The sequence below is a fragment of the Brassica napus genome, chromosome A3 (genome assembly GCF_020379485.1).
Source record: "Brassica napus cultivar Da-Ae chromosome A3, Da-Ae, whole genome shotgun sequence".
NCBI lineage: Eukaryota > Viridiplantae > Streptophyta > Magnoliopsida > Brassicales > Brassicaceae > Brassica > Brassica napus.
Window position 1 is genome coordinate 18,537,740 of NC_063436.1, and position 20,082 is coordinate 18,557,821.

General features: G+C 46.4%; 4 protein-coding genes across 4 annotated transcripts; 3 read left to right on the forward strand and 1 right to left on the reverse strand.

Annotated features, from left to right (window-relative positions):
- The first annotated feature begins 131 nt into the window (after window positions 1–131).
- Window positions 132–13,056, forward strand: LOC125607012. Its single transcript, XM_048776494.1, has 3 exons — window positions 132–385; window positions 476–846; window positions 12,471–13,056. The coding sequence occupies exons 2-3, from the start codon at window positions 490–492 to the stop codon at window positions 12,828–12,830; spliced, it is 717 nt and encodes a 238-aa protein (XP_048632451.1). The 5' UTR covers window positions 132–385; window positions 476–489; the 3' UTR covers window positions 12,831–13,056.
- LOC125607308 (meiosis-specific protein ASY2-like) lies at window positions 1,954–5,140 on the forward strand. Its single transcript, XM_048777243.1, has 4 exons — window positions 1,954–2,902; window positions 2,976–3,110; window positions 3,199–4,076; window positions 4,160–5,140. The coding sequence occupies exons 1-4, from the start codon at window positions 1,954–1,956 to the stop codon at window positions 5,138–5,140; spliced, it is 2,943 nt and encodes a 980-aa protein (XP_048633200.1).
- Window positions 13,057–13,171: 115 nt separating the features above from the next.
- LOC106439556 (CRM-domain containing factor CFM3, chloroplastic/mitochondrial) lies at window positions 13,172–17,160 on the forward strand. Its single transcript, XM_013881033.3, has 7 exons — window positions 13,172–14,163; window positions 14,541–15,012; window positions 15,105–15,235; window positions 15,602–15,946; window positions 16,036–16,192; window positions 16,272–16,624; window positions 16,720–17,160. Exons 1-7 carry the CDS (start codon window positions 13,273–13,275, stop codon window positions 16,888–16,890), a joined length of 2,520 nt encoding a protein of 839 aa, XP_013736487.2. The 5' UTR covers window positions 13,172–13,272; the 3' UTR covers window positions 16,891–17,160.
- On the reverse strand, window positions 16,913–19,994 carry LOC106439557 (protein CUP-SHAPED COTYLEDON 2). The gene is made up of 3 exons (XM_013881034.3): window positions 18,804–19,994; window positions 17,932–18,197; window positions 16,913–17,836 (listed from the first exon to the last, which is right to left on the reverse strand). Exons 1-3 carry the CDS (start codon window positions 18,955–18,957, stop codon window positions 17,357–17,359), a joined length of 900 nt encoding a protein of 299 aa, XP_013736488.1. The 5' UTR covers window positions 18,958–19,994; the 3' UTR covers window positions 16,913–17,356.
- Window positions 19,995–20,082: the final 88 nt, after the last annotated feature.

Sequence of the window (20,082 nt, forward strand, 5' to 3'; positions counted from 1 at the left end):
TATTATGAAAGATACTGGCAGTGATGATAACACACTGATAAGTATCTGAAATATATTCAGAAACTTTCTTGCTTCATCGGTTGTTTACATGTCCAAACCATCTCGCTGTTAAAAGCCATGATCAAGTTGTTAGCAGTCTCCATCTTTGGAGAACAGAGGAGAAAGAAAGAAGACGCTACTTATTCAACCCTCGAAATCTCATTTTAGATTTTATGTGTTATATTTTTTTGCTAAGCTCATTGTCTTTTTGCAGTAGTGCCACACCACATCCATTATTTTAATAGAAGTTTTCAACCTCTAATCCATAGGGACTCAAGAGCTTTAGTCTCAAATGTTTTATGATCTCCTAAACCTTTTTCATTCATCATCTTTCCTCCAAACAAGGGTGAGTTTTCATGTTTTTCTGCATTTCTCTGTTTCTCATTGGTTTTGTACGTTTCTGAACATGACCGTTTGTTTTGAACCTTCCTTCCAGCAAAACGGAACATCATGATCTGTGCTGAGTCAAATCACCAGCGGATATCCTTCGCTAGCGATCTAGGCCAATCAGACAAAGCACCTCCTGTAGATAAACAACCATCAGGAGGCCTGGTCCGAAGAGACACAACACTTTTAGATTCATCAAGTCCAGATTTCGAGTTCCACATTTCAAGAAACGTTGACGCCTCACCAGCTGATGAGATCTTCGCCGACGGGATGATCCTTCCTTTCCAAGTAACTACTGCATCCTCCATGCCAAAGCGTCTCTACAAGTACGAGCTCCCTCCTATCGTCTCCGCTCCTTCCTCATCTACTCCTCCTAAGCCATTGCCATTGCCATTACCACAACAACACTACAGCGAGAAGGTGTTTGATCGGAAAACGGTAATAAAAGGATGTGGGTTTAACGAAGACGTTTTATTATGGTCGGAGGAGACGTTCAATCGGTTACAAGAGAAGTAAAGAGAATGCGACAGAAGAGAAGCCGGCAACTCGAAGAGCTACCGGAAAAGTACAAATAACGGCAAGATGAAGCAAAGGTGAAAACCCTAATCTAGCCGCCAAGTGTTAGTCAGATGATTTCGGATCCCCTTCTCGTTTCTCTTCCTTCCCCTTATATAGTCCTCTGATGTGTCGTTCTTGACCTAGCTTAAGTCGTCTTCGTGGGCCTTCCTTATTGGGCCGAGAGGCCCGCATCCATCCGAGCGGTCGCTGAGCCGGATGCCTCTTGGTCGGCGTCGCTCGACTCGAGATACTGTAGAGACAAGCCGAGTAACCAACCGAATTAAGCCGATTATTCGAGCCATCGCTTTCCTTGGTCTGGGCCAGGCCTTCTATTCTTTGGGCCTTGCGGGATGATTAAATCCATCCTCTACAGTAAGTCCCCCCAGTCCATCGGTGAGCGGAGAGTCGACAAGCTCATGATGGATTCTGGAACTCGAAGGTTCGAAAGAATAGTAGTCCTGTCGGGAGTTTGAAACGATGGGTTGACGAGTCGCGGGAAGGCTGCGGTAGTGCCTTCTCTCGGGGTCGTTGAGTCTCAGGCTCCCAGATTTTGATCGGCAAATCCCGGCTAATTCACCGGTTTAATCGATCTTAGGATAACCGTTTGGTTAATTAAGATAAGAAGCCGGAAAGTCGCGGGAGTCGATGGGGTTTTTTGGGGGAAATTCGAGGCCCGTTTAGGCCCATTTAGGTTTAATAATGACACCTCGAACCTTTCCTCTTTTTCCCTTCACGAGTGTCTCGGGGAGTTGAAACGCCGCGAGGGTCCGCTGGGTATTTAGGGGGAATTTCGAGGCCCATTTAGGCCCGAATAGACCTAATGATGATGCCTCGAACTCCTCCCTCTCTTCTCCTTATAAATACGTGGATCCCCTTTCATTTCTTCAAGTTTCCTCCGCGATCAAAGGTACTTTCTCTCTCCTTCCTTTATCTCTCTAAGTGTTGTCTTCATTCGACGCGATCTCCACTATGTCATCGGTTCCGAGATTATCGAGGCGACAAAAAGGGAAATCGGTCGCGGCGACATCGACGCCGGCAAGGAATCCCGACGGAGGTCGTCTCGGGGATTTGGAATCTGCCCACCATGCGGCGATGATGGACACCGCCAATTTATCTCGTTCCCAAAGGCTTCTGGTCGCAGATGCTACGAGGCTTGCGAGGGAAGGGAATGAGAACGTCGCTGTTAGCGACGCGACGGATTGCGCGAGAGACGGGCAGAGCGGGGCGACGCCTGTCGACTCGGTTACTTTGAGAGCTCGCCCTATGGAGGGCGATCCTCCTGAGAATGACGATCCCGAAGCTGAGTTAGTCCCAACGACCTTCTATCCTGACGGGATTTTCGAGGAGCTTCCGAGGCTTCTACCCAACTTGCTTCGCCCTGCCTTCGTGGCTGGTCAAGACTGGGAGGGTGTAGAAGAGACTAAATCTACCCCGAGGAGCGTGAAGAAGGTTCTTCGATCCAAGGGCGCTACGGGCGTAACTTTCCTTATCCCCACGAAAGAGCAGAGACCTTGGTCTCCTCCGATCGGATATCAGACGGTATACGAGTCTTACTTCCAGGAGGACACTCGCTGTTGGTTCCCGATCCCGCGACTGATCACTGCGTACGCTAGGCGGCGAGACATCGCGATTAGCCAACTGTTGAACGGCTCGTTGCGACTGGCCGTCACCTTATCGATTTTAGCGGAGCAGATCGATATGCCGATGAGCGTCAGATCTTTCGAGGAGATGACCTCGATAACCGATATGAAGGACGGAACCTACTCGGTGAAAATGCGACCAAACTGTAATGTATGCGCCGGTCATCCGAACAAGACGCAGAATTGGCAGCGCTCTTACTTCTTTCTTAAATCCGACGTCTCGGCTTTCGAGGAGCCTCCTCAGGAGGACTATCGGGTTCTTTGGAATCGATCCTGTGGTAGAGTACCTTGTCGCGAACTACGTCTGACTTTGTTGTTCCTAATGAGATTCTCCTTTTCTTTTGTTCGCAGTTGGCCATCCTACGTCTCCCGTCTATCCCGAAGATTTCTTGAAGAGCGTTCAAGCCGTCGCTTTGCTTAGAATCTACCGTTGGTCTGAGATCACCGTCGAGAAGACCTACGAGCTTAAAGATCGGATTGCTCGAAGTGCGTTCTCTCGCCGTTTCTTGTATATATTTTTTTTGGCCGTATGGCTTGCTTGTCGCGTGCTAACCTCTCTGCCTTGTGTTTTCAGGAGGGTGGAGGTCAGATCTTCCAACAGTTCTTCCTATTCGCGCGAAGAGGCTGGAAATTTTTCCGAGAGATATCCAGAAACAAGTCAACGAGGCAAAGAGAATGGGAACTCTTCCAGACTTGAGCGCGATGCTTGCCGTTCAACTAGGACTGACTAGCGGGGGCGGGCCCTCGACGGCTGTCCCTCGCGCTAGCGAGGTTCCTCCTTCCGGTGCTGCGAGTGCGAAGAAAAGTAGGAAGAGGAAGAGGGGTGTCTCGGGAGCCGAGGAGAACGCCGAGGAGGCGAGCGGCGTCCCCCCTTCCGGTGATCTTCAGAAGAAGAAGAAGAAGAGGAAGAAGACCAAGAGGTCTGTTGAGGCTCAATCGGAGGGCCCCGAGGAGCCGACTGGTACTGAGGAGGAAGACGAAGAAACTCGGCCTGAAGAGGAGGTTTCTGAGGCCGAAGTCTCGAGAGAGCGAGATGATGCGAGGGAAGCAGATGGATCTGAGGCTTCCCTTAACGCCGCCATCCCGGATGGTTCCGACGAAGATAGTGGTGAGTCGCCGCTTTTGGTGAGAAGGCACAACGACGAGATCGACGATGACGTGCGATCTCCTGTTCTGACGCTTCCTAGCGAGGAGACTCCGGCTATCACTGGGGCGGGGGCCGTTCAGACCGGCACGTCTCCTCGCGGCTCTGCTATCTTAAGGAGGGCTCCCGGGATTAACTTTCCGGATAAGGTCTCTTTCCACTACGAAGGGCCGGCCCCTCTGGCGTACGTTCCCGAGAAGTGCGGGGAGCTTCTTCGTCAGCTTAGAGGGAGGGCAAAATCCCTTCCTGCCGTGAGGGACCTCATCTTCGGGGATGAATACGAGGAGGCTGCGAGGGCAAAGCTGCTGGTAAACACTTCGACCTCTTCCCCTTCTTGTTGCATTACTTGTTGTCTCTTTCTCTTATGATTTTCATCTTCTTGTTCGTCTAGGGAGACGGCGCGATGAACGTCGTGATTGATAAGTACGACACTGCCCTGAAAGGAGTCTCGACTGAACTTGAGCTGGCCAAGAAGGAACACGCGGAGAAGGAGGAAGCTTCTGCTCGTCAGCTGAGTACATCAAAGGCTAACGTCGAGAGGCTCAACGGGATGGTCACTCGTGCGATGGCTCGAAGGGACGAACTCAAGGCCGACTTGGTGGCATCTCGCGGGATTATCCATGAACTCGAGCAGAAGAACGCTGAGCTCGAGGGCGAGAAAGCTTCGCTCGCTGCATCTCATGAAAGAGAGATGAAGCGCCTTAGAGATTCCAGGATCTTGGAAGTGACAAAGGAACGAGGAAGGGTTGAGGCCGAGATGTCTGCAAAGGCTAACCGTCGCTTCGCCAGGATTCGCTCCCGAGAGGAACGTCGAAGCCTTTACGACAAGGCTCGGTTGCTTCATAGCCAAGCTTTTGGGACCAGAAAATGCCTCGAAGCCTTGAAGAGGGCTGGGAGCGACATCCTGCAAGCCACGATCGATCTTTTCGCGGAGCAAGAGAAAAAATACGAGCAGGAGGCCGAGGAGCTCAAGGTTGGTGAGATACCCGAGGTGGATCTCACGCTTTCTCCTCTTATATTGGATTCCCAGTTTGTGGATGCTCGTATTTTGGCGAGTCTTGATCCCTACGGGTCCAATGCCGGTCTGATCGACCCAGAGACCGCAGCAAATCTTGTTACTCCGCCCTCTGATCCAATCGACGGGCGCCGCGACGAGCCGACGCCTTTTGTAGAGGGTTCTTCGGCTGCGTTTGAGGGGGAGACGCCTAATCGGGGGACCAATGCTGCTGAAGACGGTGGTCCTGTCCTCGTGCTCTCGGATACTTCGGCTGAAGGGTCTCGTCGAGGTAATGAGGAGGTTGCTCGCGAGTCGAGTGTCAGGGCTTCGGAGCTTTCTGCCCTCAACGATCGTGAGAGCGACCGAGAGGATTAGCGTCTCTTGTATGTTGTTTTCTTTTGAGTCTTATATGACTCATTGTTGTAGTTTTTTTTTTGAACCTTTGCCCTCGAGGCTTTTGTTTTGCTGTTTTCTCGCTATCTCGAACTCTTTTGGTGATTTGGACTGATTTACTTTAGATTTGTCTATCAAAATCGTGACTTCTCAAGATTTGAAGTGACTCTGCTTGTTCGGTGTAAATGTTGTTCGAGATGTCGAATCATTATAATTTTAAACTTGTTATGACTTTGTCTCGATTGACCTCTTTGAGTCGCGACCGTTTGCCATTTTGAGTTTAAATTGTTAATTAAGAGTTTTCGACTTTGACGGTTCCGAGTCGATCCCAATGTAATTTTCAAGCGTTTGGTTGGCCAGACCTTACTTAGTTAATTATAGGATGAATCGGAGTCATTGTCTCGGCCGTGTTGGTTTAGGTCGCAACGCGGTCGATCCCGTGAATACATGTCTGATCAGGACGTATTCAATCGTGGGATGCGAGTGCCGATACGTTTGTTCGAGGAGCCGGGGCGTGCTCGAGTAGGCATCGCTTAAGTGATCGTCTGCTTCGGAGATCGATTCCTCGGGGAGGGTTTTTATATTTTTTTTTTTATTTCGGCTGGACCCTTTTTCTTTGGGCTGCCTACGTATCCCTTTGCGGGAATCAAGCCATTCGTAGTTCTTAGATTGCGAGTGAAAGTGGCCTTTGTGGCGCATTCACTCGATTTTTTTTTTTTTTTTTTTTTTTTTTTTTTTTTTTTTTTTTGGGTAAAAGCGGCCTTTATGGCGCTTTTACTCGATTAGTAGATTGCGAGTGAAAGTGGCCTTTGTGGCGCATTCACTCGGGTTTGTGTTTCCAGGCTAAGGGTGGAAAAGGCGGAGATGTTTGGAGTTCCAGGCTCTCGGTACTGCTTCGCCTGTCGAAGTCTCGAGGCGGTATACTCCTGGCTTGATGACTTCGACTATCTTGTATGGTCCCTCCCAGTTGGCTCCGAGCTTGCCGGCCTTCCACTCCTTAGTGTTTTCGAAGACCTTTCTTAAGACGAGGTTGCCCATTTCGAGAGGGCGCGACTTGACCTTTTTGTTGTAATAGCTCTCGATTTGATGCTGGTAATTCTGGATGCGGAGTAGCGCTTGGTCGCGCTTTTCCTCGATATCGTCGAGTGCATCTAGGAGCATGTCGCGGTTGATTTCAGCGTTCTGTGGCATTCGCGACCGGCGTAGGCTCGTCACGTTCACTTCTGCGGGAGCCATCGCCTCGATGCCGTAGGCCATTGAGAAGGGCGTAGTTTTCGTCGCTCCGCGAGGAGTGGTTCTATGGGACCACAGGACACCATCTAGTTCGTCTGCCCAGCATCCTTTCTTTAAGTCGAGTCGTTTCTTCAGACCGTCGATGATGGTCTTGTTCGTCGATTCGGCTTGACCATTACTTTGCGGGTTTCTCGGCGTCGACATGTTGAGTCGTATGCGCCATCTGTCGCAGAAGCCCTTGAAGTGATGCGAGATGAATTGCGAACCATTGTCCGTGATTATCTCGTATGGGAGCCCGTGTCGGCAGATTATGTTCTTCCAGACGAAGTGTTGTACCTCCTTGTCGGTTATGCTGGCATAGGCTTCGGCTTCAACCCATTTGGTGAAGTAGTCAGTGAGGACCAGGATGAACTTCTTTTGTCGAGATGCCGGCATTGGACCAATGATGTCCATTCCCCATCTCATAAATGGATATGGAGCAGTCAAGGTGTGGAGAAACTCCGTTGGGCTGTGTATGGTTTTGGCGTGGCGCTGGCACTTATCGCACTTGCGCGCGTATGTCTCGCAATCGGCATTCATGGTTGGCCAGTAGAATCCGAGGTTTTTAACTTTTAGTGCGAGAGCTCGCCCGCCCGAGTGGTTGCCTGCTGCTCCTTCGTGTGTCTCGGCCATGACGAGTCTCGTCTCGTCGCCGGCGATACATTTGAGTAGTACCTTTGATGCAGTCCATCGGTGTAGTTCTCCGTCTAGGACGACGTAGTGCGTGCTGCGTCTTTTCAGTCGCCGGGCATCCCATTTTTCGACGGGCAGTAAACCCTCCGCGAGGTAATCGATGAGTTCCTTGCGCCAATCTGTTGAGTGATCATCTGGCGAGGGGGATTCTACTTCGTCAATGTCCATCGCGTCGTTGATCGCTGCTATAATCGCGGCCTGTTCTGCCTTCGTATCGATGCTCGGTTTCTCGATTTTATGGATCGGGATTGTCCTTTTGACCTGGTCGTGTAACTTGCTTCCCAGAGCGGCGAGGGCGTCGGCACAAACATTTTCTCCGCGAGGAACCTTCGTGAGTTCGAAGAACTCGAAGTCTCGCGTGAGGTCTTGGACGAGTTTGAGGTAGGCGTCCATCCTGTCGTTGCGGACGTCGTAATCACCGAGGTACTGGCTTACGACGAGTTGAGAATCGCAGTAAGCGCTGATTCGCTTTGCTTTCACCGCCTTGGCGAGACGGAGCCCCGCGATGAGGGATTCGTACTCAGCTTCGTTGTTTGATGCCGCGAAGCCGAAGCTGAACGACTGCCGGATTAGTTCTCCTGTTGGTGATTGCAATTGCACTCCTGCTCCTGATCCTTTACTCGTGGATGACCCGTCGACGTGGAGGATCCAGTTTACGTTTGGTAGGATGAGGTCTTGTTCCAGTTCTGGCGTCAATTCGATCAAGAAGTCGGCAAGGACTTGTGACTTTGCTGCTGTTCGATTTTTGTAAACGATATCATGTTCGCTTAGCTCCATCGCCCATTTGGTCAACCGTCCCGATTGGTTGGTATTCTGCAGAACCGTTCTGAGTGGTTGGTTGGACAGTACTTCGATCGTGTGCGACTGGAAGTAGGGTCGCAATTTTCTTGCCGAGGTGACGACGGCCAGGGCCATTTTTTCTAGTGTTGGATATCTCGTCTCGGGCTCCGTCATTCTTTTACTTGTGTAAAAGATTGGTTTTTGTTCTCCCCTGTCTTCTCGAATTAATACGCTGCTGACGGCGGAGGATGTAACGGCGATGTAGAGAGACAGTGTGTCGCCGGCTTCTGGCTTTGATAGAACGGGTGGGGTCGTGAGATAATGCTTGAGTTGATTGAACGCCTCCTCGCATTTTTCATCCCAGAGGAACCTTTTGTTTCCCCTTAGTAGCTCGTAGAAGGGAAGACACTTGTCGGTCGATCGCGAGATGAACCTGTTGAGAGCTGCGATGCGTCCCGTTAGTCGCTGCACTTCGCGGCTGTTTTTCGGGCTTGGAAGGTCGAGAATCGCTGAGATCTGCTTGGGGTTGGCTTCTATTCCTCGCTGAGTAACGATGTAGCCGAGGAATTCTCCGGAAGTGACACCGAAGGTACATTTGGCCGGGTTGAGCTTCATCCCATAGTCGTTCAAGATCTTGAAGCAGTCGCGCAAGTTATTGAGGTGGTCGTCGGCCTTGAGTGATTTGACTAGCATATCGTCGATATACACTTCCATGGTATTGCCAAGTTGGTCAGCGAACATTCGATTAACGAGTCGCTGGTAGGTCGCACCGGCGTTCTTTAGCCCGAAGGGCATCACCTTGTAGCAATAGGTCCCTCTGTCGGTGATGAATGCCGTCTTCTCGCGATCGTCGGGATGCATCAGGATCTGGTTGTAGCCTGAGAAAGCGTCCATGAAGGTTAAGAGTTCGTTGCCAGCGGTTGACTCGACGAGACGATCGATGTGAGGGAGTGGGTAACTATCCTTTGGGCACGCCTTGTTGAGGTCCGTGAAATCGACGCATATGCGCCATTTGCCGTTCTTCTTCTTGACGACGACCGGGTTGGCTAACCACTCGGGGTATCGGACTTCTGTAATAAAACCCGCGTCGAGGAGCCTGTCGACTTCGTCGTTCACTGCTTTAGATCTTTCCGGACCGAGTTTGCGTCGCTTCTGTCGGATGGGTTTGAACGTGGGGTCGACGTGCAGTTCATGGGATGTAACTGCGGGGTCGATCCCCTTCATGTCGGAGGTCTTCCAGGCGAACGTTGAAGCGTTGTCTTTGATGAAAGAGATGATCTTTGAACATAAGTCGTCGGACAGGTATACGCCCACTCGGATGATTTTTGTTGGGTCGGATTCATCAATTGCGACTTCTCGAACTTCCTCTTTCTGGGGGTATATCTTGTGGAGTGGTTTGCTGACGGAGTTGACGAGGGAAGCCTGTTGCTGCATCTTTACAGTTGCAATCAGCAGTTCTCTCGCGGCTTGTTGATCTCCCCGTATCGTCTGTGTTTTTCCGTCTTTGCCGGGAAACTTGACGCATTGATGGTACGTCGAGGGAACGGCTTTCATGGAATGCAACCATGGTGTTCCGAGGATGGCATTGTATGGTGCTTTGGCTCGGATGACGGAGAACTTGACGGTACGGGTTATACCACCTGCGTATACTGGGAGACGAATTGTTCCGATCATTTGCTCCGAGGCTCCGTTGAAGCCGGTGAGTGTGCGAGAGGAAGGCTTCATATCTCTTAAATCGACTCCCATTTTATCGAGTGTGTCGCGGAAGATGAGATCGACTGAGCTGCCTGTATCGATAAGTACTTTCGCGACTAGGCACTCTCCGATGTCGAGATCGACGAGGAGGGGGTCGTTGTGCGGCATGTGGATACCCTTGGTATCTAGTGCCGAAAAAGTGATCTGGTGATCATTTTCGACTGGAAGTGGCCACTTCTTGGAAGTGGTGGCTTGTCGCTTATAGTCTTTGACGGCTCGAACTGAATCGCCGCAAGGAGGCGATCCTCCCATTATGACGCTAATGTTTGGCGTGCGGGTAGCTCGCAATGATTCGAGTTGCTTCCTTAAATCGTCGGTTGTGTTCTCGAACTGAGGAGCTTCCGCGGGCTTTTTCTTTTTTGACTCGAGACGTCGTCGCAGATCGGACTTCTTCGAACGGTTTAGTTGGATTCGCAGGTCATCGGCCTTTGAATTGAGCTGGTCGCGAAGGTCGCCGTCTTCACCTATTCTCCTGGCGCTAGATTTTGAGATGGTTGTGCGGAGGTCGGCGCTTCCCACGTGTTCGTTTGTAGCGCTCTTTCGCTTCAATAGTGCGCGCAGGTCTTTATCTGTTGTCGGGGAAGTGAGAGATTGCTCGACTTTGCTGTTCAGTTTGTCGCGTAAATCTGATTGCATTGTCGAGGAGTCGTCGTCAGAAGAGTCACAAGGGCGAGAGAGTATGACTTCCACTCGTCGCCGGCGACGCGGATGTTCGTCTTCTGATGAGTCGTTGGCGGGGCCGACGTTGTTGACAGTAGTGCGCTCAGGGCTCGCTCTTTCCTCGCTAGGGGCCGTGTTCTGCTGAGACTTCTGTGCCTTCTTCTCCTTGTTCTTACTCCAACTTTTGGTGTTTTTCGGTGTCGTTGGAGAGGTGGGCATTTGAATTGTCCCGTTGGTAATTCCGTCGAAAAATTGCCCGATGAGGACTTTGCACTCTTTCGTATCATGGGAATCCCTTTTGTGGTAGAGGCACCATTTCTTTGGCTCCTCAGAGTTTGAACTCGCTGGTTCGGACGACTTTGTTTGCTTCGAGGCGGAGTCTCGATCCCAGTGGTTCCAGGCTTTCTCTCGCGTGACGGCTGCTGTCTTTGGCGATTCCTCGTCGTCGACCGAGCTAACGTAGCCTCGCTTCTGAGTGGTGTTCCCACCGGAGGAGTGCTGGCGGGGCTCAGGGCGGGTGTCGTTTGTTCGGGCGGGTCGCTGTTTCGCTGCTGCTTCTTTTGCAAACTTTGCTCTTGTGTCTTCTTCCATGCGGATGAAGTTGTTTGAGCGAGCGATGGCGTCAGACACAGATTTCGTCGGGTATCGGTAGAGATCCTGACGGAATGTGGAGTCAACGTGCAAGGTATTCATCAGAGACTCGACAGCGATAGGATCAGGAATATCAACTTTCGAGACGATAGCCTTGAACTTTTCCATGAAGTCGCGGAGGCTTTGGCCGCTGGTATGAGTGAGGTTCCACAGGTCGGACACGGTCGTTTCTTGGTTGGTGAACATGATATAATTCTTCAGGAAGGCCGTCGAGAGGTCGTGGAAACAATCGACGGAGTTTTCTCTGAGGCCTGTGAACCAAGTAAGGGCCGGTCCCTCTAGGGTTTCGACAAAGAGTTGGCAAAAGCCGGCGTCTTTGTCTTCGTCGGTCAGATTTGCGCGTCGCATCGCTATGTTGAAGGACGTAACATGAGTAGAAGGGTCGGAGAGACCCTTGAAGGTTGGAAGACGAAGTTTCTCCATCTTCTGGAGCCGTACGCCGGTGACCCTTTGCGTGAAGGGTGTGCGAAGAGATTCCGCGAGTACGTGCTCGATTTGGGGCGCCGAGGTCGTCACCTGGTGGATCTTTGAGTTGATGTCGAGGACCGACTGTTTCAACGCGGCTAGCTCGCTTGCGGTGTCTGCGTTGATGTCGTTACCGGCGCTCTGGTTGCTGTTACCGACGCTCTGGTAATTGTTATCCCGCGCAGGTGCTATGTTGGTGGTTCGTTCAGTGGCGAACAGGTGTCGACGGTACTGCGCCGTTGAAGCTTCGGCGTTTGCAGCGATAGGGGCGAGTATTTTTGCTATCGCTGTGATTTGGTCGACCGCCGCCTTCTGCGCCGCTTCTTGCAGGGCGAGGCGTGCCAGGATGGTTTCCATGGACGCAGGAGGGGGTAGCGGAGTTACTGGTGTAGGCGTAGGTGTTACCTCGGGAGCCGGCATCACCTCGAGGGCTTCGCGCTCCTCGCCAGACGAAGAACTGTCGTTGCTGACAACCATAGTACTAACGTTACTTTGCTAAAAATGCCCCACGGTGGGCGCCAACTGTTTGATCGGAAAACGGTAATAAAAGGATGTGGGTTTAACGAAGACGTTTTATTATGGTCGGAGGAGACGTTCAATCGGTTACAAGAGAAGTAAAGAGAATGCGACAGAAGAGAAGCCGGCAACTCGAAGAGCTACCGGAAAAGTACAAATAACGGCAAGATGAAGCAAAGGTGAAAACCCTAATCTAGCCGCCAAGTGTTAGTCAGATGATTTCGGATCCCCTTCTCGTTTCTCTTCCTTCCCCTTATATAGTCCTCTGATGTGTCGTTCTTGACCTAGCTTAAGTCGTCTTCGTGGGCCTTCCTTATTGGGCCGAGAGGCCCGCATCCATCCGAGCGGTCGCTGAGCCGGATGCCTCTTGGTCGGCGTCGCTCGACTCGAGATACTGTAGAGACAAGCCGAGTAACCAACCGAATTAAGCCGATTATTCGAGCCATCGCTTTCCTTGGTCTGGGCCAGGCCTTCTATTCTTTGGGCCTTGCGGGATGATTAAATCCATCCTCTACAGAAGGGAACTCCAGGAAGCAGCGCAAACTCGGACTCGGAGGCAGAGAAAACATCAAAGTCGTTTTGGAGCTTCAAGAGAAGCTCGAGCCTTAACTGCGACATAAAGAAGAGTCTGATCTGCTCTTTTCCTCGTTTGACAAGAAGCAACTCAACAGGATCAGTAATAAATTCTAAGAGGGAAATGCTTAGGGACATTAACAAGCATAGCTCTCAGAGACATGAAGCCCACGTCCAGTGGCAGATCCATCATCTCATTTGTCTTCTTCTTGTTCTTCTCCTTCCTCTGTCTGCTGCAGCTCGTATCAGTTCAAACCACAAAAGCAAGCTGGAAAAAATGGGGGCAGAGGAGGAAGCTTTGGGTTAGGATCGATCTTACGAGTATTGAAAGATAAGAAGACAAAGAACAAGTAAACAAAAGAGTTTTCTTTTTCTTCTTCCTTTAAACTCATGCAAATGTTGATTGATTTAGTGTTACTCGATTTTACTATGGATAGATTTGTGTAACTTTGTATGATCATTAGATCCAAATTGAGTGCACATCAACTTGTTAATTCATCATACAGATCATATGGTTGCAACCGTTACAGGAACCTCTTTAGTTCTACTAACATCCATTTCTCCCGGTTATATAAATTACGTTTCTTAACAAAACGGACTTTAAATGGGCCCATTAATAAGGCCCGTTTATAGTCTTATCCACATCATCTTCTTTGATTTTTTTTTTCCGAGCTTATCCGCCTGCAAAGGCATCAAACCAAACGATGGAGAAGACAGTCCGCTGAAAGATATAATTTCTCAGTGGTTCAATGGCGGCTTTGCTTCCGACTAATATTACAGAAATGCCACTGAGAAGCCCCTTTCTTCTAACCTCGACCTCTCGCTACTCTTCTTCTCCGTCGCTCCACGCCTTGATCTTCCATTCACTATCTCCGAAACCTTACCGTCACATTGTTCAACCACTCTCTTCCCTCCGTACGAGCGAGCGCAACAACAGGAGCCATAACAACCGCCGATCGGATCACCGGAGCCCTAAACCCACCCCTCCTTGGATAGACAAGTGGCCTCCCTCATCTTCCGACGAGAAAGCGAACGAGCGAGGTAATCTCCAGTCGTCGGAGGAGGAATCCGAGGCGAAACGCCGCTACTTGGAGAAGGATAAAGGACAGAGCTCGATTGAGAGGATCGTTCTCCGTCTACGGAACTTAGGATTAGCAGCTTCTGACGACGAGGAGGACGATGATAACGACGGAGGAGACGGCGAGGAGGATGTGAAGAAGCCGGTGACTGGAGAAGAGAGGTTAGGCGATTTGCTGAAGAGAGAGTGGGTGAGGCCTGATGTGATTCTCGCTGAGGGAGAAGAGAGTGGCGATGAGGAGGACGATGATGTGTTGTTGCCGTGGGAGAAGAACGAGGAAGAACAGGTGGCGGAGAGGATTGAAGGAGATGGAGGACTGGCGGTGAAGAAGAGGAGAGCTAGAGCTCCGTCGTTGGCGGAGCTTACGGTTGAGGATTCTGAGCTACGGAGGCTGAGGAGAGACGGGATGTATCTGAGGGTGAGGATTAATATACCTAAAGCTGGGCTTACGCAGGCGGTGATGGAGAAGATTCATGATACTTGGAGGAAAGAGGAGCTTGTGAGGCTTAAGTTTCATGAGGTGCTTGCTCGTGATATGAAGACGGCTCATGAGATTGTTGAGGTCTGTTTCAATTGATTCCTGGTTGAAAAAAGATCTATTTGTTGCTTGCAGGACGTTAGTTGAATATGAGGTGTGGAATTTGAAGTTATGTAGCTAATATATAGGGATAAGAATCACCTAATCTCAGCTTAGTTCTGCAATAGAATGGTCTTTGTAATGATCATTCAATATTATGAATGATCTTGATGAATGTTCTCTCTTAGTTCTTGAATGATCTTGAACAAAAATTACCTAATCTCAACGTAGTTCTTTCTTGGTAACAGTAATGCAGTTTTGTATAGGAGATGGAGCTGAGCATGGCTGTTAAGTAGTAACAAGTTGATGCAAAAAAAAAATTGTTTTGTTGGGAACTGATTGGATTTACTCTTGATGGACAGCGTCGAACTGGTGGAATGGTGATATGGAGAGCAGGAAGTGTAATGGTGGTTTACCGTGGACGTGACTATCAAGGACCTTCTGCAGTCTCTAACCAAACGGCCAGACCTGAAGAAACACTGTTTGTTCCAGATGTATCTTCTGCTGGCGATGAAGCAACAAATGCCAAAGATAATAATCAAAACGCACCCCCGGAAATCAAAGATCCGATTGTCAAGAACCCTATTCGCAAGGAGAGTATGACAGAAGAAGAAGCTGAGTTTAACCAACTGTTAGACAGCTTAGGCCCACGTTTTCAAGAGTATTGGGGTACGGGTGTGCTGCCTGTGGACGCCGACTTGCTACCTCCTACGATTCCTGGCTATAAAACACCGTTTAGGCTTCTTCCTACTGGGATGAGATCAAATTTGACCAATGCCGAGATGACAAATCTGAGGAAGATTGGTAAAACTCTCCCCTGCCATTTTGCTCTTGGTAAGATATGCTTTCTAATTCCTAGTATGAATTTTTGTTTGAAAAATCTGTTTGGTGTGGCCAAGATTTGATCTTGAATGTGTACTTCACAGGTAGGAACAGAAATCACCAAGGATTGGCAGCTGCTATACTCAAGCTCTGGGAGAAAAGTCTGATTGCAAAGATCGCCGTGAAGCGAGGTATCCAGAATACAAACAACAAACTGATGGCGGAAGAGATAAAGGTTTTCTTTTCTCTTTTTCTCTAATGTCAAATGTCAATGAAAAGTTAACTGCTGAGATAAAATACTAACACAGCCTCACATATTGATAGAACATAGCAGAGAAGTATTTGTCGATCCCGTAAGCCCAATTAACGTCTGGATATTTAGGAATATATTCATATTGCAATCTAGTGAGTTATAATCATATTGATATTTAATGATTCCTCACAATTGGTGGATAGATCGAGAATTAGAAACTTGAAGAAGTGTTTTGTATAATTATTCACCTATTGTTTCTAGATTCTATACTTGGTTATTCCTTGACAGCAGAAAATTTTCAGGCAGAAAGCTAAGTTTCTTCACTCATTTCTCGTCTTTTCGTTAAAGACATTGACAGGGGGTGTATTGCTGCTCAGAAACAAGTATTACATCGTAATATACCGTGGGAAGGACTTCCTTCCTTCAAGTGTCGCAGCTACTTTGGCGGAGAGACAAGAGTTGACAAAAGAGATTCAAGACGTCGAAGAAAAAGTAAGAAATCGAGACATTGAGGCTACTCAACCTGTTGGAGATAAAGTTCCAGCGGAAGCTGGCACTCTAGCTGAGTTTTATGAGGCTCAAGCCCGATGGGGGAAAGAGATAACTCCGGATCATCGGGAAAAGATGATCGAAGAAGCTTCAAGGGTCGCGAGTGCCAGAGTTGTTAAACGAATCCAGCACAAACTCAACCTTGTAAGTAGACCTTTTTAATATGTAACGTTACAGTCTTTTGTGAGATATCTGGTTGCAGCTGTCATAGTAAGTCAATTTATCTATGACAGGCACAATCGAAATTTCAAAGAGCAGAGAAACTGTTGTCCAAAGTAGAAGCCTCCATGATTCCAAGCGGACCTGATTATGATCAAGAAGTCATCTCTGAGGAAGAAAGAATCATGTTCCGGAAAGTGGGATTGAAAATGAAGTCTTACTTACCCTTAGGTGAGTCCTTTTAAACTAATCACTTCCTCAGCTTGTGTGTGGCTGCAGTTTATATGAATTAATAACCGTTTCTTTACAGGTATCCGTGGTGTATTCGATGGGGTCATCGAGAATATGCATCTACATTGGAAGCACAGAGAACTGGTGAAGCTTATATCGAAACAGAAGAGTCTTGCGTTTGTTGAAGACACGGCTCGGTTACTAGAATACGAGAGCGGTGGGGTTCTTGTGGCAATAGAAAAGGTTCCTAAAGGATTTGCTCTTATTTATTACCGTGGAAAGAATTACCAGAGACCCATTAGCTTGAGACCAAGAAACCTTCTCACTAAAGCAAAAGCATTGAAACGTTCCATCGCAATGCAACGCCATGAGGCACTTAGTCAGCATATCTCTGAACTGGAAAAAACAATAGAGCAGATGCAAAACGAACTTGTAAGTGGTCTTCACTTCCTAATATCTCGTTACTTTCACTTAGCACGCATGTTCTGCTCTGTATCACTTCATTCACTACCTAATGGTTCTTGCAGACTGCAAAAAACCCGTCATACAATGAATCAGAATGGGAGAATGATGATGACGATGAAGATGGAGGCGAGGAGGAGAAAGATGATGCAGAGGATGATGAGAGTGACTGGGATGAAGCTGATACTGAATCTACAATTTCTAGTTTAGAAGAAGCTGATTATCCATTACGCTAAGGATGAGGCATGCATCGTTTTGTTTAATCTCAGGAGGTTGCAGCTAGCTAAGAATGATGTCGGAAGTCTGTCCGAGTTTTGAAACAGAAATGGTTATGTGCATTCATTGCTGGGAAAAGAAGAGAATATCGAGATTCATCATCAACTTGTGTTAAGTAACAAAGAGCTATTTATTTGTTTTTCTTTTTACAAAAAAAAATTGTATGTTTATTTGTCAATGTATTATCTCGTACACTACTTAAAAGTATTTAACAAATGTTTCTTGATCTATATGTCTGGGCAACAAGTTTTATAAGTCATAACATATAAGAAGGATGTGGACATGAATATTGGAAACTTAATTTACTTGACCTTATACATGATCAACGTGTACATGTAATGATACAATTGAGTTTAATGGAAATTGCATAAATATATAATAACAAGTTAGATTTTTCAAATTTTACTAGTAGTTTAAATCCCTTCATCACCATATGGAGTCCATATTAAAAGCTTCCTCTTGCGGCTGGGGTTGAGACGAACTTGAACCATTTTGCATGATATTGGAGACTCCTTGTTGAAGAGTAGAAGGATTGATATTTATACAAGAGTTCCTAATTTGGAAAGCCTTGAGCAACAAAGAGTTTATTGGAGATAAAGGCTGACCAAGTAGGTTTGTTGTCGACCAAGACGGGATATTATTAGTAGCCATGTTCATATTGAGACAAGCCGTGCTTGTTGTTGTATTGTCTTGTGAATAAACACCGTTTTGCGAGTATTGATGAATATGGTTGTAATCGATGGTTGATGAGATTGAATTCAGATTTGGAAGCTCGATATCTTCAAACTCATTTGCCATTGATGAGCTTGCATCGCATGGAGATCCAAAAGATGATTGAGGTTGTTGTTCTTGTGGTTTCCTTGCTGTTGTGCTCTTTTCGAAAACCCTACACACTACCCATTCCTCCTGGAGCATTAAGATGATATTCAAGAGCATGTATTAAATTTATCATTATGATATGTACTTTTGTTGCATACAGTATTATGTTAAACATCTCTAACCTTAGCGGGTTTGAAGGGTTGTTTGGTCTCAAGCCTATACTCATGCATAACCCAATTGCTTTTTTCACCCTTTGGAGCTCTTCCTTTGTAGAAAACAAGGGTTTTCTTCATCCCAACCAGCACTCCACTTTGGTATATCTCTTTATCTTTACCTGTGGTTTTCCAATAACCGGCTTCAGTTGCTCGGTTTGTCCTTAAACCGGTTGGGTATTTCCGGTCTCTTAGGTTGAAGAAGTACCACTCTTTCTCTCCCATTGAAGCTTTGGCTGCAGATATGCACAATAGTATTCTCACATTATTTTAGTTAATATCACACCATGTGGTTAACTGCAATATAATAATTCAGTTTAATATAAAGTTTTCAACGAACTATATGCCCTCTAGCTAGAAATTTTGTATATACACATTTTTGTATATAGTCTCACATGTTTGGTACGTCAGTTACACCTATATATATAGAACCTAATTAATCTACACTAAGATTACTAAAACAATTTAACAATGGTTTCGTTTAAATGAGTTATATTGTATATATTGTTATATAAACGTATATTATGTATTTTATCAATTTTAAATGGTATGATCAGTTCATTCCCATTCGTATTTGCCGAAAACATATGGTTGATTTTACATTTAATGTTATTATATATTTTCTAAAGTTATTGTAAAAAATCCATGTAGACAAAAACAGCATAACAAAAGGAAGGATGTATATAGTGCGTATTCTTGTGAATTTTATGTATTGTATACAATTAAACACATTATTTGAAGATTACATAAATTAACACAGGAGAATACTTTTGTCCCAAAAAACCATAGGAGAATACTATACACAAGCATATGTCATAGAACATAGATGATTCTATAATTACCTGGCAAATCCCAAGGTTCACACTTGTTGAAATCAACGTCGACGACAGCTTTACCGGTGAATCCAGTATCGGAGACTTTCCGACAAAGATAATGCGTTATCAGCTCCTCGTCTGTAGGATGAAATCTGAACCCCGGAGGAAGATTTTCTTCCATATTTTTGCCCTCTTTTAAAGAATGGTTTTCTCTCTAGCTCCTTTGAATAGAACAAAGGAGATCGACAGAAAAAAGCTTTTCAACAATGTGACATATATAGATGGGGTTTATATATATATTCACATATATAATAGGGTTAATTTGTACCAAATACCGATCTTGAGGGAGAAGCAGCCACGAGTAGTCTTTTTCGACTGTTGATTATTACAGCTAACATTTTGACAATTCAATGTATGTCATCCACGCATACGTTATACGTACCCTTTTTTTTCTTATTATAAAACATTGTGATAACTGTAGTTTTAATAAAATATATGTCGGCGTATATATTATTGTTCCTTTTAGATTACATTACTATGTTTACAACATAACATCCGTCTTAATATTTGCATAAATATTATTATTATAGGACATATAATGGATTTTTGTGATATTTGTCCAACCAACTTCACCCAATGCTACCCACCATGAAAGAAACAATTAATGTCCAACGTAATGTGAACATGCGTGCATGGCTTCTCCTTCTTTGGTCATATACTCATATCATTGCATCCATCTTACACTATTGACACTTGTCTTTTCGCTTATCTCACGGCCATATTTATACAAATAAACATATGATCAACTATATGTTCCATAAGAAAACATGCTTATAAATTATACGCTCCAATTGATTTTAAAAGATCAGATTGCGTTGATAGACCCTTATACATAACTCGTATTGTCTAACTAATACTTTACGTTAAATTTCATTTGAATGTTTTATCTATTGACTATTGTTAGAAGGCCCTTTATCAAAAAAAGAAAAAAAGGTTTCCTCTATTGTCGGGTGTTATATAATATTGTGTTAACAAAAATACTGATTTAGTGGACCCAACATTTTGATTAGTAGATTAATAAAAATGTCAAATCATATACTGTATTTGTCTTTTATATAAAAAAATATGTACCCAGCAAACAATAGAAATCGCATAGCCTTTGCATTAAGAAAATGTATTCTATGCCAAATAAACTTAACATCCTAGGATATAGCAATTTTGTATTCTGTTGACAAAAAAAAAAGAAGAAGCAATTTTGTATTCACTTTGAAATTTTCGGTTGAATCCTATGCATATGAATTATGAT

What these genes read in the sequence shown, in the direction of transcription:
- LOC106439556 (XM_013881033.3), top strand. Translation starts at nt 13,273, where the DNA reads ATGGCGGCTTTGCTTCCGACTAATATTACAGAAATGCCACTGAGAAGC. An exon ending in TGATGGCGGAAGAGATAAAG is followed by an intron (nt 15,236 to 15,601) that starts GTTTTCTTTTCT and finishes TTTTCGTTAAAG; the next exon opens with ACATTGACAGGGGGTGTATT. An exon ending in GAAGTCTTACTTACCCTTAG is followed by an intron (nt 16,193 to 16,271) that starts GTGAGTCCTTTT and finishes GTTTCTTTACAG; the next exon opens with GTATCCGTGGTGTATTCGAT.
- LOC125607012 (XM_048776494.1), top strand. Translation starts at nt 490, where the DNA reads ATGATCTGTGCTGAGTCAAATCACCAGCGGATATCCTTCGCTAGCGAT. An exon ending in AACAACACTACAGCGAGAAG is followed by an intron (nt 847 to 12,470) that starts GTGTTTGATCGG and finishes CCTCTACAGAAG; the next exon opens with GGAACTCCAGGAAGCAGCGC.
- LOC106439557 (XM_013881034.3), bottom strand. Translation starts at nt 18,957, where the DNA reads ATGGAAGAAAATCTTCCTCCGGGGTTCAGATTTCATCCTACAGACGAG. An exon ending in TGAACCTTGGGATTTGCCAG is followed by an intron (nt 18,198 to 18,803) that starts GTAATTATAGAA and finishes GCATATCTGCAG; the next exon opens with CCAAAGCTTCAATGGGAGAG. An exon ending in AACCCTTCAAACCCGCTAAG is followed by an intron (nt 17,837 to 17,931) that starts GTTAGAGATGTT and finishes TTAATGCTCCAG; the next exon opens with GAGGAATGGGTAGTGTGTAG.
- LOC125607308 (XM_048777243.1), top strand. Translation starts at nt 1,954, where the DNA reads ATGTCATCGGTTCCGAGATTATCGAGGCGACAAAAAGGGAAATCGGTC. An exon ending in TCTTTGGAATCGATCCTGTG is followed by an intron (nt 2,903 to 2,975) that starts GTAGAGTACCTT and finishes TTTTGTTCGCAG; the next exon opens with TTGGCCATCCTACGTCTCCC. An exon ending in CTGCGAGGGCAAAGCTGCTG is followed by an intron (nt 4,077 to 4,159) that starts GTAAACACTTCG and finishes TTGTTCGTCTAG; the next exon opens with GGAGACGGCGCGATGAACGT.